Source organism: Aedes albopictus, chromosome 1 (assembly GCF_035046485.1).
Source record: "Aedes albopictus strain Foshan chromosome 1, AalbF5, whole genome shotgun sequence".
Lineage (NCBI taxonomy): Eukaryota > Metazoa > Arthropoda > Insecta > Diptera > Culicidae > Aedes > Aedes albopictus.
This window is the reverse complement of record NC_085136.1, coordinates 285,309,292-285,324,455: the sequence shown is the minus strand read 5'-3', so window position 1 is coordinate 285,324,455 and position 15,164 is coordinate 285,309,292. Positions and strand designations below refer to the sequence as shown.

Genomic DNA, 15,164 nt, shown 5'->3' with positions numbered 1-15,164 from the left:
TATCTTCGCTTTAATACTAATATTCCTTGTTTGATTTAACTGACTGTTTTTTACAGGCGTTTAACTCATTCTATTTCATAGATTGCCAAATTTAAGGGTAATGGTTCAATAGGGTGTTAGCTATCAGAGTGGATTAGAACGAGTTGGCGCCTACAATACACCAACACTGACACACACACTCCAATACTTACACGCACACATGCACCTACAACTAGCTGTAAAAGACCAGTGGGCGGGACAATGGTGCCTACTCAACAGTTGTAGGTGGGGTGTTTGGCTTAGCTACATGACTTGGTCCGGCAAGCCCTAAAACATCAATTGGTAGACGTATTGCCTAGTGAAAAGACAACGCAGATGGGCGAAAGCCAGGGGATGCGTTGATAATAGCGGAATAGCAGAATAGCAGAAAAACTTTTTTCATGTCCACATTGAGTGAATATTTTTCATCGTGTTTCGTGCCAACATGGCCATATATAGGTTCAGTAGCCTCTCATCAACCCATGAAACTTTATGGATGTTCAAAAAATTGTTGAATAAGCAATTTTGCATAATCTAACATTTATCTAGACTACCATTTGAAAAGGGCGTATTAGGGTGGCCCACACTTATATGAAAAACATAAAATTCGAAAAATGACAAGTCTTACCTCCTGTATCGATTGTTTTGGACTCCCAGGAGCTACGTTCAGCATTTGAGCGAAAACGAGTTAGTCTAAGGGGTGATACACAAATTATGTCACGCAAAATATCCTTTTTCAACCCCCCCTCCCCTCCCCACTATGTCACGCTTTTTATATGCGACCTCACCACTGTTTGTATGGGTCGTCACGTTCTGCAAAACCTCGCCCCCTCCCCTTCTAAAGCGTGACGTTATTTGTGCATGGCCTCTAATGGGGCGCTCAACGAGCTTGAAGTTTGTGGGGTTTTTTTCGTCACCGTTGAATTTTATGTTTCGAGATTTGTTGATTTTTTTCGGTGAAAAAATGGCCAAGTTTTCCCATACAAACTTTATGCTCGTTGAGTGTCCATGCACAAATTACGTCACGCTTTAGGAGGGAAGGGGGGTTTTGCAGAACGTGATGACCCATACAAACAATCGTGAGGTCCCATACACAAAGCGTGACATAGAGGAGAGGGGGGTTGAAGAAGGTCGAATTTTGTGTGACATAATTTGTGTATCACCCCTTAGACTAAATCGATTTCGCTCAAATGCTGAACGTAGCTTCTGGGAATCCAAAACAACTGATGCAGGAGGTAAGGCTTGGCATTTTTTGAATTCAATGTTTTCCATATAAGTGTGGGTCACTCCAATACGCCACTTTCAAATGTTAGTCTAGATAAATATTAGATTATGCAAAGTTGCTTCTTAAACAATTTTTTGAACTTCCATAAAGTTTCAATGGTCGATGAGAGGCTGCTGAACCTATATATGGCCATGTTGGCATGAAACACGATGAAAAATATTCACTCAATGTAGACATGAAAAAAGTTTTTGTTAGAAAAACTTTTTTCCCTTAAATATGTCACATCATCATTGTTTGGAGAAAATGTAGGTAATTGAAATACCTTTCTCCAGAAAAAAAATCATCGATTTAAAAACATAGGGTTTTTTTTTGTAATATCGATTTAAATTTTTAAAACCTTTATTTTTCAGTGTAGGAATTAGTTTTGTATTTTTTGGATATTTTTCTAAAAAACTTCATAGAATTTCACGATAGTCCGTCATACAACACTTTTTGTAGGTCTTGTCATTTTTGAGTTACATCGATATGAAAAAAAAATCTATGAAAAGAATTAGGCCCTCTTCAAATGTTACTCTTGAAAAATTTCGAAAAATAAACTATGCAAAGTTGCTAAGAAAGACCTATTGTTTATGCCCACAAAGTTTCGTTCGATTCTGAGAGGGTGCTGCCAACCGTTGGTCGAGTTGGCGCGAAATTCGTCCACCTACACTGTTGCTGCAGTTCCGTTACAAGCTCCCCTGCATCCGTGATCTTATCTAGGGTTTTACACTGGAAGGTTGCTGTAAAAATGAGACCTTAGCCAGAGAGTTCCTCCGCCAATCATTCCTTGCGCGTGGTGTCCTTGCTAATATCAAGGATGATTTACCGGTACGAGTGCCTCTGCAGGGCCCGTGAACTTAGCGTCGCTCCTCATTATTTTCAAGACCTACGAATACTTGGACTTCTCTAGCTTGATGATAAGAGCATCGTTTTCTGAGGAAATCTTCTACTGATTTCTTCCTAAATTATTTTCAGAAGTTCTTTCAGGGATTCGGTAAGAATTTTCTTCAAGGCTTCCTTCAGAATTTGTTCAGTATTTGCTCTAGGGATTCCATTGAAAATTTTCACACGAATTTGTTCAGAAACTTCTTTAGGGATACATTCAGTAAATCCTGAAGTTATTCCTCCTGCATTACTATTTTCAGTGATTCAGGCAGAAATTTCAGAGTTTTCCTTCAGATGTGTTTCCATGTCTTACTACAGAAATTTATCCGGCATTGGAGTTATCTCCAATAATTCCTCTACGGAATTTTTAGAGAATTTTATCAAAAATATTTCTCTAAGAAGTTCTTACGAATTCCCTTCTAGGATTCCTTAAAAAATAACTTCCAGAAATAGCTTCCAGAGAATCAGTCAAAAGTACTTCGTTAGATTAAACGGGGAATCTACTGAAGATTTCTTGAAGGTTGCTTTCAGAAATTCGAGCTGGAATTCCTTATGAAGTTACTTCGAGAACATATTTTTATTCCCAAAGATTTTTTAGGGATTTCTTCAGGTATCTCATCAAAAGTTTTTCCATGGAGGTGTTCAGAAATTCATCTAAAAAATCTGTTTAATCTACAGGGATTGCTTTGGCAAATCTTCCCAGGGATCCTCCAAAAAATCTTTAAGAAATTTCTTCAGTGATACCTCGAGAAATTCTAACAAGGATTTTATTAGAAGTTGCTCTTGCAGTTCCATCAGAAATATCTTCTAGTATGTCTTTAGAGACACAATTTGTTCCGATGTACCTCCTGGGAATTTTCAAGAATTTCTTGCAGAGATTGTACAAACGTTACTGTAGAATTCTTCCAGCAATCCCTCAAGGAATTTCTAAGAAATCCCTTCAATCTCTTGGAGATATCTTTGTAAAATTTAAGAGGATAGTTTAGGAATTTTTCGGAGGTATTTTTTTTAACAATAAATCCAGAAGTATTTTCTAAAGTTATCGCTTGCTCAATTTCTGCATCAATGCCTTGGATAATACTTAGGAGAATTCCTAAGGAATCAAAGAGACGAACCAGCTCAGGGCTGAAAGTCTCTAAGATAAAGCAAACAAAAAATTCCTAAGGAAACACTTGAAGATACCTTCTTAATTATCTAGAAAAAAATCTTGCGATTTTTCAGGAGGAATTCTCCAAGTAATTCCGAGGAGAAATGTTTAAGAAGTTTCTGGAGGGACTCCTGGAAAATCTATTGAGGAATTTCTATGCGATTTCTCAAAAATATGTCTGTTGAAATCGTAGACGAAATTACCGGTGGATTTCTAAAATAAACCTCTCAATAATTTTCTGACAGATTTCAGGAGGCTTCTTTAAAAAAATCCTTAAAAGAACTACTGGAGATACCTCTGAAAAAAATCCTAAAAAATCTCTCATACTATTTCTGAGGGGATTTACTGGAAGAGTTTTTTTGGAAAACTAGTGAATAAATTTTAAAAATGCTTTGGGGGATCATTGAAATATAAATGAAAGAACTGGAGAGCTCTTCTGAAGGTATTCTTAGTAAAATTTATTGAAGAAACATCTTTGAAAAATGCTAACGAATAGATTTATGGAGTAATAACAGCAGCAACTGTCGAGAGAACTTCCAGAAGGATCTCTTTAGCATTTTTAGAAGAGTTTCCAAATAAATGCCCAAGAAAATCCCTGAATAAATGAAGTAATACCTGAAGGAAACCCTAGAGAAATTCAAGCTACAACTTATGAAAAAAATCTGGAAAAATATGAACCTCTATAGGAAAACCTTAGAGAAATTTCTCAACGAGTCTTCTAATCTATGAGAATTTTTTTCTTCCTGGAATTGTATCTTTTGCAGAAACGTTTGAAGAAATTCCTGCAGGCCCCCAGAGAAATTCATAGAAGAATTGTCGGAGAAATTCCGAAGGAAAACCTCTGGAAAACTCTGACTATATTTCTGGAGAATTGTATTAAGAAATATTTGAAGAAATACACGAAGGCATAGAAGCATGAACTGATATCATTCCGTGAAGGAATTTCCCATAGAATCTCTTAAGGAATTCCAGAAGGAACTTCGAAAAGAATTTCTGAGAAAACCCATTCGCCAGTCTCAAGATGAATCTATTGTAAAAGGCCTTGAGAAACTCCTGAAGAAATTCCAGGGAAGATTCCTAGAGGAATTCCTGAAGATTCTCGATTTCACCATGTTCAAACCATATTTTTTCATATGTTAAAACATATGCTACTCATTCCAGTTTTTTTTTTGTTTTCGTGGAGTATTTGTTTGCTACATAACAGCAGAGACTGATAAGACTTGATTCTTGGGGAGAATTGTTCCCCCACGTTTTCCCTTATACAAGAACAGTTTTCTTCTGGCATTCTTTTTTTCCATAACTTCATCTGGATAGAAGACTATGTTTCACCTTCACATACCCGACCCCCAACATCTCATTTTCAAAATGCTGGCATTTCGACCATTTTCATCCGATTTTTTTGAAGTCGCCTTCAATCGATCATAAATTGGTGCAAGTTTATTACATCCAAGTGGCCATGCAATATCCGGAACCATTCCGGAGATTCATGATTTCGAATGACTGAGTCAGAAACGATACCCTGAAGTCTGTATCAACTAATATGGCCACCCCGGAACATCTAGCATAGGTTCCACGGGGGTGAAATAGGGAACATTTCTGGATTGCAACCAAAACATGCCGTGCGACGTATCAAACTTAATGATTTCGAGAGAATGGGGCAGAGAAAAATGACTGAAGTATGTAGCAACTGATATGCCCGCTCCGGAGCACCTGAAACAGGTTCCGCGGGGGCCTCTCAAACGCAATAACACACGAAATAATTACTTTTAGCCATTTGGCAAAACAGACACCTCCCCCACCCTCTGACCCCAGTACAATCTGGAATATCTCCGGAATGGTGCGGGATATTACATGGCCATTTAAGTGTAATAAACTTTTACCAATTTATGATCGATTGAGGACGACTTCAAAAAAATCGGATGAAAATTGACGAAATGCCAGCATTTTGAAAATGAGATGTTGGGGGTCGGGTATGTGAAGGTTAAACTACAAGTTATTTCAATTGTGCATTGCATTATTTTTAACAGCTGATAGTTTATTTTTATGAGATGAACCAGCCTAGGGCTGAAAATCTCAAAAATAAAGACAAAAAAAAGTTTATTTTCAAAACTTCAGAAATTTTTTAGGCAATTAAAAAAAACTTTGTAAAATTGAACTAAGCCATGTCAAAATTTCAAAGCAGATTAAAAGCAATGCTATCAAACATATACATTCAAATAAAGCAGTTATAAAAGTATTATTATTTTTATAGTTAAGTATACACAGCAGAAATATGGAAAGACTTGATTCCTCGACAATAACACACATATTGTTGCACATCTCATAAGAAAAGCATGGAGTGTACAACAATTGTGGGTAAATTTTTCTTCAAGAATTTCTTCTAGGACTCTCCATAAGTATCGCCAGGTTTCAGGAAGTATTAAAGAAATCCCAGGAGATATATCTAATGGATCCACAGCGGCAATTTAGAAATGAATCGTGTAGGAATTTCTGTATCCCTGAAAGATTTCTAAGTGAATTCATAGATGAATTTCTGAAAAAGTCAACCGATGATCTATTGGGAAAGACCTTGCTGAACTCCCTGAAGAAATCCTTAAGACACAGAGAAAGACTCTGGAGACATTTTTGAAGGGATTTAAAAAAAAAAATGTCATAAGCCGTGGACTAATTGTTGAAAGAGTAGGGTGATTCACCCATTTTTGAACACTATCCAAATGATGAACGGTTTATGAAAATTTTATTATAAATCTAGCTTAAGTAATTCTCGCTCAATGTAAATGTATAATGCAAATGCGCATACATTGCATCAAATAAGTTACAAAATTACGCATATCTGCCGTCAAAATTTTGTATCGCTGATAACACGAAAACTGCACAATTCTTAAGATTAATTTTAAGATATTGCTGTTACGAAATAAGGTTTGCTGGCAAATCGACCTGAAATACCAAAGTCACATTTACAAGAACCGAATGGATGTCCTTAATGGTTGAACATTGTTTAACATCACATTTTTATGTTATTACATTTAAAAATAAATCTTTTTATCACATTTTCACGCATCTATGATCCAATTGTTGAACAATGGCATAACCTAACCTGTTATCATGCCTGCCAGCTTTTTCCTAATCGTGCAATTTCAAGGGGTTTCAGGGGCCTTCCAGGGATGTTCCAGGGGTGTTCCAGAGGGCTTCAGGAAGGTTTCAGACGTTTTCATGGGGTTTCAAGGAAGGGCGTTCCTGGGGTGTTCCAAAGAGATTCATGGTATTAAAGAGCTCCCAAGAGTATTTCAGGGCGTTCCAGGGGGTTGAGGAGCGGTCTAAAGGTTTCCAAAAGGTTCAAAGGGCGTTCCATGGGTGTTCCAGGGGGTTGATGGGGTCCCATGGATTTCCAGGAGTGTTTCATGGGCTTTCAAATGCGTTCTTTCCTCAGTCATTTTTGCTTCTAGTCATGTTATATTTAAAACGTTATCAGTCAACCACAGCTCTCTTTGAATGAGAATTGATTCCTTGTCATTTGAATGAATTTACACTTTAATGACTAGCTGGGCACAAAGCGCAAAAAACTCGAAAAGAAATCGCCAGAATTATTGGATGTCGGGCCAAAATCGGGTCAAATTTTATCGAACGTTGGACCACTGTCGGACAAACATCGGATAATTGTTGGATCTATGTTGGGCTTGGTGGCCAATATAAAAACCGGTCAATGATAGGTTCATGTTGGGTTACACGTCATCAATTACGTACAGAGGTTGAACCTTCTCCATCAATTAGCTGGCCCAAGGAAGCGTTCAACATTTGGGGACAGACTTCAAATGTTGTCTTACAAAATGGAATCTAAGGGAATGTAAATTCCATGAGAAGTTTAAGAGAAGTATAATATCTAGACGATCCCTGGCTATTTTTCAACTAAAGTAGAATAGTGTACTAAAAACACATGAAAACAAAAATCTCCGTACTATCCGTTCAACAATTTATGAATTACCCTATCTGAAGGAATTTCTGATTAAATCTCCGGTCAAATTCATTTAGAAATCTCTTGAAGCACTATTGAAAGAATTCCTGAAGGCCTTTCTGGAGGAACATCTGAAGGTAACCCAGTGAAAACTCTGATAGAATCCCAGGAGCGATTTCCAACAAAGAAATTCCTAGAGAAATATCTGGAAAAGTTTCCTAGGAAATCCTTGGCGTAAATAATTTATTAAGGAAAACTCTTATAAACATACTGGTGGATTTGAGAAAAATACTTGTGTTGAAGCATTGCAGGTTCTAAATCTCGTTAGACATTTCTTAAGATATTCCTATACAAATTCCTAAGAAATAATTTTGGAGAAATTTCTGAAGGTTTTTTTTTTGCGAATCTGTGAAGGAAATTTTTAAGAAAAATCTAGAAAAAAAAACGAGATTTTTTGAAGCGTTTTTCAAAAATGTTACAGATTTCAGAAGTTATCATAAATTATCATCCGTATTCTTTGATCCCAGACTGTGTCCCCATCCAGAAGCCAATGGCATCGAGAGTTTCAATTTCCAACTCTTCCCACCTTTCTTTCTCTCCAGATTCCGACCAGCGAATGCATCCACAGTCATTTCTATTCCGAGACGGAAACCCTTCAACGACGACGGCAAGGCAGAAGCGTTCCTCGGGGAAGATGCCCAAGCTTCGCTTTCAACCGGCTGACATCGAACGGCACCAGGGCTACTGGAACAACGTCGCTCAGTCCACGCTGGCCCGGCAGTTGGACAAAAATCAACTCAACACCAACGTGGCCAAGAATGTCATCCTGTTCCTGGGCGACGGGCTCTCGATCCCGACGCTGGCCGCCACCCGGGTCTTCCTGGAGGACGAGAGCACCGAGCTGTCGTTCGAGAAATTTCCCTACGTCGGACTGTCCAAGGTGAGTGAGTGCGTTCGGAGTCTGGTTTGGTTCGTGTGGTTACTGAAATATTCAATAAGTTGATGTTGGGTTCACTGCACCACTGACTGACTAGAGAGCTGTGTTCTGCAGTCACACACAGTAAGATGTCGTCGTAATCGGATTTGTGTGCTTGATTCTGTATTTTTTTTTTCGCTCGTGTTTGCACCGACTCATCCTCATCGAACCGAATCCCACCAGACGTACTGTGCCAATGTGCAGGTTGCGGACTCGGCCTGCACGGCCACTGCATATCTGGCGGGAGTGAAAGCCAACTACGGAACCATCGGATTATCGGCAGCAGCCACCCTGGGGGATTGCTTCGCTCAGAACAACACCGATTTTCACGTCCAGTCGATTGCCAAGTGGGCACAGGACTATGGCATGGCAACCGGTATGTACCACACCTACATCCATATGTATAGTCGGACCGGAGCAGAAGGCAAAATCAAGCCGTTTCTTATCCAAAACGAACTCCGTCAATCATTCATCAGACCGAATCCAATTCAATTCTGTGTTTACGTGTTAACGTTTTTTTGCTCGAGCATCCAGTGATGCCAGATTTTTTTTCCCAATAAATCTTTAGAAGTGGTTGAGGATCAGCAAAACTATGCTTAGGGTGACTCATCATGGTGTACAGAAGTATTATATTCCACGGTCTGGCATCACTATACCCATAGTCGTCCATCAACGATCATTGCTCATCTTCCGCCTTGAACTGTGTCCGACTTGTCTAATTCCCTCGAAACCCAACTAGCTATGCAAATTTATTGACTCACTTTGTTGTTACTCCCTTCATTCTTTCTTTCTTCAAACGCGGCAAAACAACGAAACAAAAAACAGGTTTCGTCACCAACACCCAGGTAACGAACGCCTCGCCGGCCGGTGTGTACGCAAACACGGCCAACCGCAACTGGGAGAGCGATGCGAACGTGCGGCAGGACGGGTTCGATCCCGCCGTTTGCCCGGACATTGCCACCCAGCTGGTGCACGGTGACGTCGGACGCCATCTGAGGGTAAGTGCTGGCTGGGACGTTGGCCTAATCAACAGTAAAGGAGAATAAAAATGGGGATTCAAGAATGTGTGTTCACTGTTGAGTTATTCTGATCAACCTTGCAAGTTTAACATTGAGCTTGGCATTCTCATTTTCACAATAACAATCGCGGTCTGTTTTGTGGCTTAGTGGATTAGAGGACCAGACTAGCGAATACGAAGTTGAGGGTTCGAATCCCACTAGAATAAGATTTTTTGCTAATGGTTTATTATCTTTTCTCATTCAACACACTATGTCAACAAAAAATATGTTGATCATTAGAACAAGCACCAGAGGTGTTCTTAGAGAAACCCAGAGCATATCTTGGGAGACATCTCGGAGAGATTCCTGCAAGACTTTCAAGAGGAACTTCTGGAGGTTTCCCAGAGGGTTTCCTGGGGGACTCCCCAGATGGATTCCTGGAAGACTCCCCACAGGGATTCTTAGAGGACTTCCCAGAGGGATTCCTGGAGCAATTCCCAGAGTGACTCTTGGAGGAATTCCCAGAGGGATTCCTGGAGGAATTACCGAAGGGATTCCTGGAGGAATTACCAGAGGGATTCCTGGAGGAATTCCCAGAGGGATTCCTGGAGGAATTCCCACAGAGATTCCTGGAGGAATTCCCACAGGGATTTCTGGAGGAATTCTCAGAGGGATTCCTGGAGGAATTCCCACAGGTAATTCTGGAGGAATTCTCAGAGGGATTCCTGGAGGAATTCCCACAGGGATTCCTGGAGGAATTCCCACAGGGATTCCTAGAGGAATTCCCACAGGGATTCCTGGAAGAAATCCCCCAGGGGGATTCCTGGAGGAAATCCCCCAGAGGGATTCCTGGAGGAAATCCCCCAGAGGGATTCCTGGAGGACTTCCCAGAGGGATTCCTGGAGGAATTCCCAGAGGGATTCCTGGAGGAATTCCCAGAGGGATTCCTGGAGGAATTCCCAAAGGGATTCCTGGAGGAATTCCCAAAGGGATTCCTGGAGGAATTCCCAGAGGGATTCCTGGAGGAATTCCCAGAGGGATTCCTGGAGGGATTTCCAGAGGAGTTCCTGGAGGGATTCCTGGAGGGATTTCCAGAGGAGTTCCTGGAGGGATTCCGGGAGGAATTCCCAGAGGGATTCCGGGAGGAATTCCCAGAGGGATTCCGGGAGGAACTCCCAGAGGGATTCCGGGAGGAATTCCCGGAGGGATTCCGGGAGGAATTCCCGGAGGGATTCCGGGAGGAATTCCCGGAGGGATTCCGGGAGGAATTCCCGGAGGGATTCCGGGAGGAATTCCCGGAGGGATTCCGGGAGGAATTCCCGGAGGAATTCCGGGAGCAATTCCCAGAGGGATTCCGGGAGGGATTTCCAGAGGGATTCCAGGAGGAATTCCCAGAGGGACTTTCGAAGGAGGAATTCCCAGAGGGATTCCGGGAGGAATTCCCAGAGGGATTCCGGGAGGAATTCCCAGAGGGATTCCGGGAGGAATTCCCAGAGGGATTCCGGGAGGAATTCCCAGAGGGATTCCGGGAGGAATTCCCAGAGGGATTCCGGGAGGAATTCCCAGAGGGATTCCGGGAGGAATTCCCAGAGGGATTCCGGGAGGAATTCCCAGAGGGATTCCGGGAGGAATTCCCAGAGGGATTCCTGGAGGAATTCCCAGAGGGATTCCTGGAGGAATTCCCAGAGGGATTCCTGGAGGGATTTCCAGAGGAGTTCCTGGAGGGATTCCTGGAGGGATTTCCAGAGGAGTTCCTGGAGGGATTCCGGGAGGAATTCCCAGAGGGATTCCGGGAGGAATTCCCAGAGGGATTCCGGGAGGAATTCCCAGAGGGATTCCGGGAGGAATTCCCAGAGGGATTCCGGGAGGAATTCCCAGAGGGATTCCGGGAGGAATTCCCAGAGGGATTCCTGGAGGGATTTCCAGAGGAGTTCCTGGGGGGATTCCGGGAGGAATTCCCGGAGGGATTCCGGGAGGAATTCCCGGAGGGATTCCGGGAGGAATTCCCGGAGGGATTCCGGGAGGAATTCCCGGAGGGATTCCGGGAGGAATTCCCGGAGGGATTCCGGGAGGAATTCCCGGAGGAATTCCGGGAGCAATTCCCAGAGGGATTCCGGGAGGGATTTCCAGAGGGATTCCAGGAGGAATTCCCAGAGGGACTCCGGGAGGAATTCCCAGAGGGATTCCTGGAGGAATTCCCAGAGGGATTCCTGGAGGAATTCCCAGAGGGATTCCTGGAGGAATTTCCAGAGGGATTCCTGGAGGAATTTCCAGAGGGATTCCTGGAAGAATTCCCAGAGGGATTCCTGGAGGAATTCCCAGAGGGATTCCTGGAGGAATTCCCAGAGGGATTCCTGGAGGAATTCCCAGAGGGATTCCTGGAGGAATTCCCAGAGGGATTCCTGGAGGAATTCCCAGAGGGATTCCTGGAGGAATTCCCAGAGGGATTCCTGGAGGAATTCCCAGAGGGATTCCTGGAGGAATTCCCAGAGGGATTCCTGGAGGAATTTCCAGAGGGATTCCTGGAGGAATTCCCAGAGGGATTCCTGGAGGAATTCCCAGAGGGATTCCTGGAGGAATTCCCAGAGGGATTCCTGGAGGAATTCCCAGAGGGATTCCTGGAGGAATTCCCAGAGGGATTCCTGGAGGAATTCCCAGAGGGATTCCTGGAGGAATTCCCAGAGGGATTCCTGGAGGAATTCCCAGAGGGATTCCTGGAGGAATTCCCAGAGGGATTCCTGGAGGAATTCCCAGAGGGATTCCTGGAGGAATTCCCAGAGGGATTCCTGGAGGAATTCCCAGAGGGATTCCTGGAGGAATTCCCAGAGGGATTCCTGGAGGAATTCCCAGAGGGATTCCTGGAGGAATTCCCAGAGGGATTCCTGGAGGAATTCCCAGAGGGATTCCTGGAGGAATTCCCAGAGGGATTCCTGGAGGAATTCCCAGAGGGATTCCTGGAGGAATTCCCAGAGGGATTCCGGGAGGAATTCCCAGAGGGATTCCTGGAGGAATTCCCAGAGGGATTCCTGGAGGAATTCCCAGAGGGATTCCTGGTGGAATTCCCAGAGAGATTCATGGAGGAATTCCCAGAGGGATTCCTGGAGGAATTCCCAGAGGGATTCCTGGAGGAATTCCCAGAGGGATTCCTGGAGGAATTCCTGGAGAAATTCCCGGAGGGATTCCTGGAGGGATTTCCAGAGGAGTTCCTGGAGGGATTCCGGGAGGAATTCCCAGAGGGATTCCGGGAGGAATTCCCAGAGGGATTCCGGGAGGAATTCCCAGAGGGATTCCGGGAGGAATTCCCAGAGGGATTCCGGGAGGAATTCCCAGAGGGATTCCGGGAGGAATTCCCAGAGGGATTCCTGGAGGGATTTCCAGAGGAGTTCCTGGGGGGATTCCGGGAGGAATTCCCAGAGGGATTCCGGGAGGAATTCCCAGAGGGATTCCTGGAGGGATTTCCAGAGGAGTTCCTGGGGGGATTCCGGGAGGAATTCCCGGGGGGATTCCGGGAGGAATTCCCGGAGGGATTCCGGGAGGAATTCCCGGAGGAATTCCGGGAGCAATTCCCAGAGGGATTCCGGGAGGGATTTCCAGAGGGATTCCAGGAGGAATTCCCAGAGGGATTCCGGGAGGAATTCCCAGAGGGATTTCTGGAGGAATTCCCAGAGGGATTCCTGGAGGAATTCCTAGAGGGATTCCTGGAGGAATTCCCAGAGGGATTCCTGGAGGAATTTCCAGAGGGATTCCTGGAGGAATTCCCAGAGGGATTCCTGGAAGAATTCCCAGAGGGATTCCTGGAGGAATTCCCAGAGGGATTCCTGGAGGAATTCCCAGAGGGATTCCTGGAGGAATTCCCAGAGGGATTCCTGGAGGAATTCCCAGAGGGATTCCTGGAGGAATTCCCAGAGGGATTCCTGGAGGAATTCCCAGAGGGATTCCTGGAGGAATTCCCAGAGGGATTCCAGGAGGAATTCCCAGAGGGATTCCTGGAGGAATTCCCAGAGGGATTCCTGGAGGAATTCCCAGAGGGATTCCTGGAGGAATTCCCAGAGGGATTCCTGGAGGAATTCCCAGAGGGATTCCTGGAGGAATTCCCAGAGGGATTCCTGGAGGGATTCCTGGAGAAATTCCCGGAGGGATTCCTGGAGAATTTCCCAGAGGGATTACTAGAGGAATTCCCGGAGGGATTCCTGGAGGAATTCCCAGAGGGATTCCTGGAGGGATTTTCAGAGGAGTTCCTGGGGGGATTCCGGGAGGAATTCCCAGAGGGATTCCGGGAGGAATTCTCAGAGGGATTCCTGGAGGAATTTCCAGAGGGATTCCTGGAGGGATTCCTGGAGAAATTCCCGGAGGGATTCCTGGAGAAATTCCCAGAGGGATTACTAGAGGAATTCCCGGAGGGATTCCTGAAGGAATTCCCAGAGGGATTCCTGGAGGGATTTCCAGAGGAGTTCCTGGGGGGATTCCGGGAGGAATTCCCAGAGGGATTCCGGGCGGAATTCCCAGAGGGATTCCGGGAGGAATCCCCAGAGGGATTCCGGGAGCCATTCCCAGAGAGATTCCGGGAGCCATTCCCAGAGGGATTCCGGGAGGAATTCCCAGAGGGATTCCGGGAGCAATTCCCAGAGGGATTCCGGGAGGAATTCCCAGAGGGATTCCGGGAGAGATTCCCAGAGGGATTCCGGGAGAGATTCCCAGAGGGATTCCGGGAGGAATTCCCAGAGGGATTCCGGGAGGAATTCCCAGAGGGATTCGGGGAGGAATTCCCAGAGGGATTCCTGGAGGATCTCCCAGAGGGATTCCTGGAGGAACTCCCAGAGGGATTCCTGGAGGAACTCTCAGAGGGATTCCTGGAGGAACTCCCAGAGGGATTCCTGGAGGAACTCCCAGAGGGATTCCTGGAGGAACTCCCAGAGGGATTCCTGGAGGAACTCCCAGAGGGATTCCTGGAGGAACTCCCAGAGGGATTCCTGGAGGAACTCCCAGAGGGATTCCTGGAGGAACTCCCAGAGGGATTCCTGGAGGAACTCCCAGAGGGATTCCTGGAGGAACTCCCAGAGGGATTCCTGGAGGAACTCCCAGAGGGATTCCTGGAGGAACTCCCAGAGGGATTCCTGGAGGAACTCCCAGAGGGATTCCTGGAGGAACTCCCAGAGGGATTCCTGGAGGAACTCCCAGAGGGATTCCTGGAGGAACTCCCAGAGGGATTCCTGGAGGAACTCCCAGAGGGATTCCTGGAGGAACTCCCAGAGGGATTCCTGGAGGAACTCCCAGAGGGATTCCTGGAGGAACTCCCAGAGGGATTCCTGGAGGAACTCCCAGAGGGATTCCTGGAGGAACTCCCAGAGGGATTCCTGGAGGAACTCCCAGAGGGATTCCTGGAGGAACTCCCAGAGGGATTCCTGGAGGAACTCCCAGAGGGATTCCTGGAGGAACTCCCAGAGGGATTCCTGGAGGAACTCCCAGAGGGATTCCTGGAGGAACTCCCAGAGGGATTCCTGGAGGAACTCCCAGAGGGATTCCTGGAGGAACTCCCAGAGGGATTCCTGGAGGAACTCCCAGAGGGATTCCTGGAGGAACTCCCAGAGGGATTCCTGGAGGAACTCCCAGAGGGATTCCTGGAGGAACTCCCAGAGGGATTCCTGGAGGAACTCCCAGAGGGATTCCTGGAGGAACTCCCAGAGGGATTCCTGGAGGAACTCCCAGAGGGATTCCTGGAGGAACTCCCAGAGGGATTCCTGGGGGAACTCCCAGATGGATTCCTGGAGGAACTCCCAGAGGGATTCCTGGAGGAACTCCCAGAGGGATTCCTGGAGGAACTCCCAGAGGGATTCCTGGAGGAACTCCCAGAGGGATTCCTGGAGGAACTCCCAGAGGGATTCCTGGAGAACTCCCAGAGGGATTCCTGGAGGAACTCCCAGAGG

General features: G+C 45.3%; 2 protein-coding genes across 6 annotated transcripts in view; one reads left to right on the top strand and one right to left on the bottom strand.

Moving 5' to 3' along the window:
* LOC109414942 (peripheral plasma membrane protein CASK) overlaps positions 1–15,164 on the bottom strand; it is a 676,441-nt gene that overhangs the window by 181,336 nt on the left and 479,941 nt on the right. The window lies entirely within an intron of this gene.
* LOC109623068 (membrane-bound alkaline phosphatase-like) overlaps positions 1–15,164 on the top strand; it is a 61,079-nt gene that overhangs the window by 34,727 nt on the left and 11,188 nt on the right. For both annotated transcript variants that reach the window (XM_062846931.1, XM_062846929.1), the window contains exons 2-4: positions 7,869–8,206; positions 8,426–8,618; positions 9,068–9,240. In XM_062846931.1, coding sequence (XP_062702915.1) covers positions 7,883–8,206; positions 8,426–8,618; positions 9,068–9,240 — 690 coding nt within the window. In that variant the 5' untranslated portion in view covers positions 7,869–7,882. The remainder of the gene's footprint in view (positions 1–7,868; positions 8,207–8,425; positions 8,619–9,067; positions 9,241–15,164) is intronic.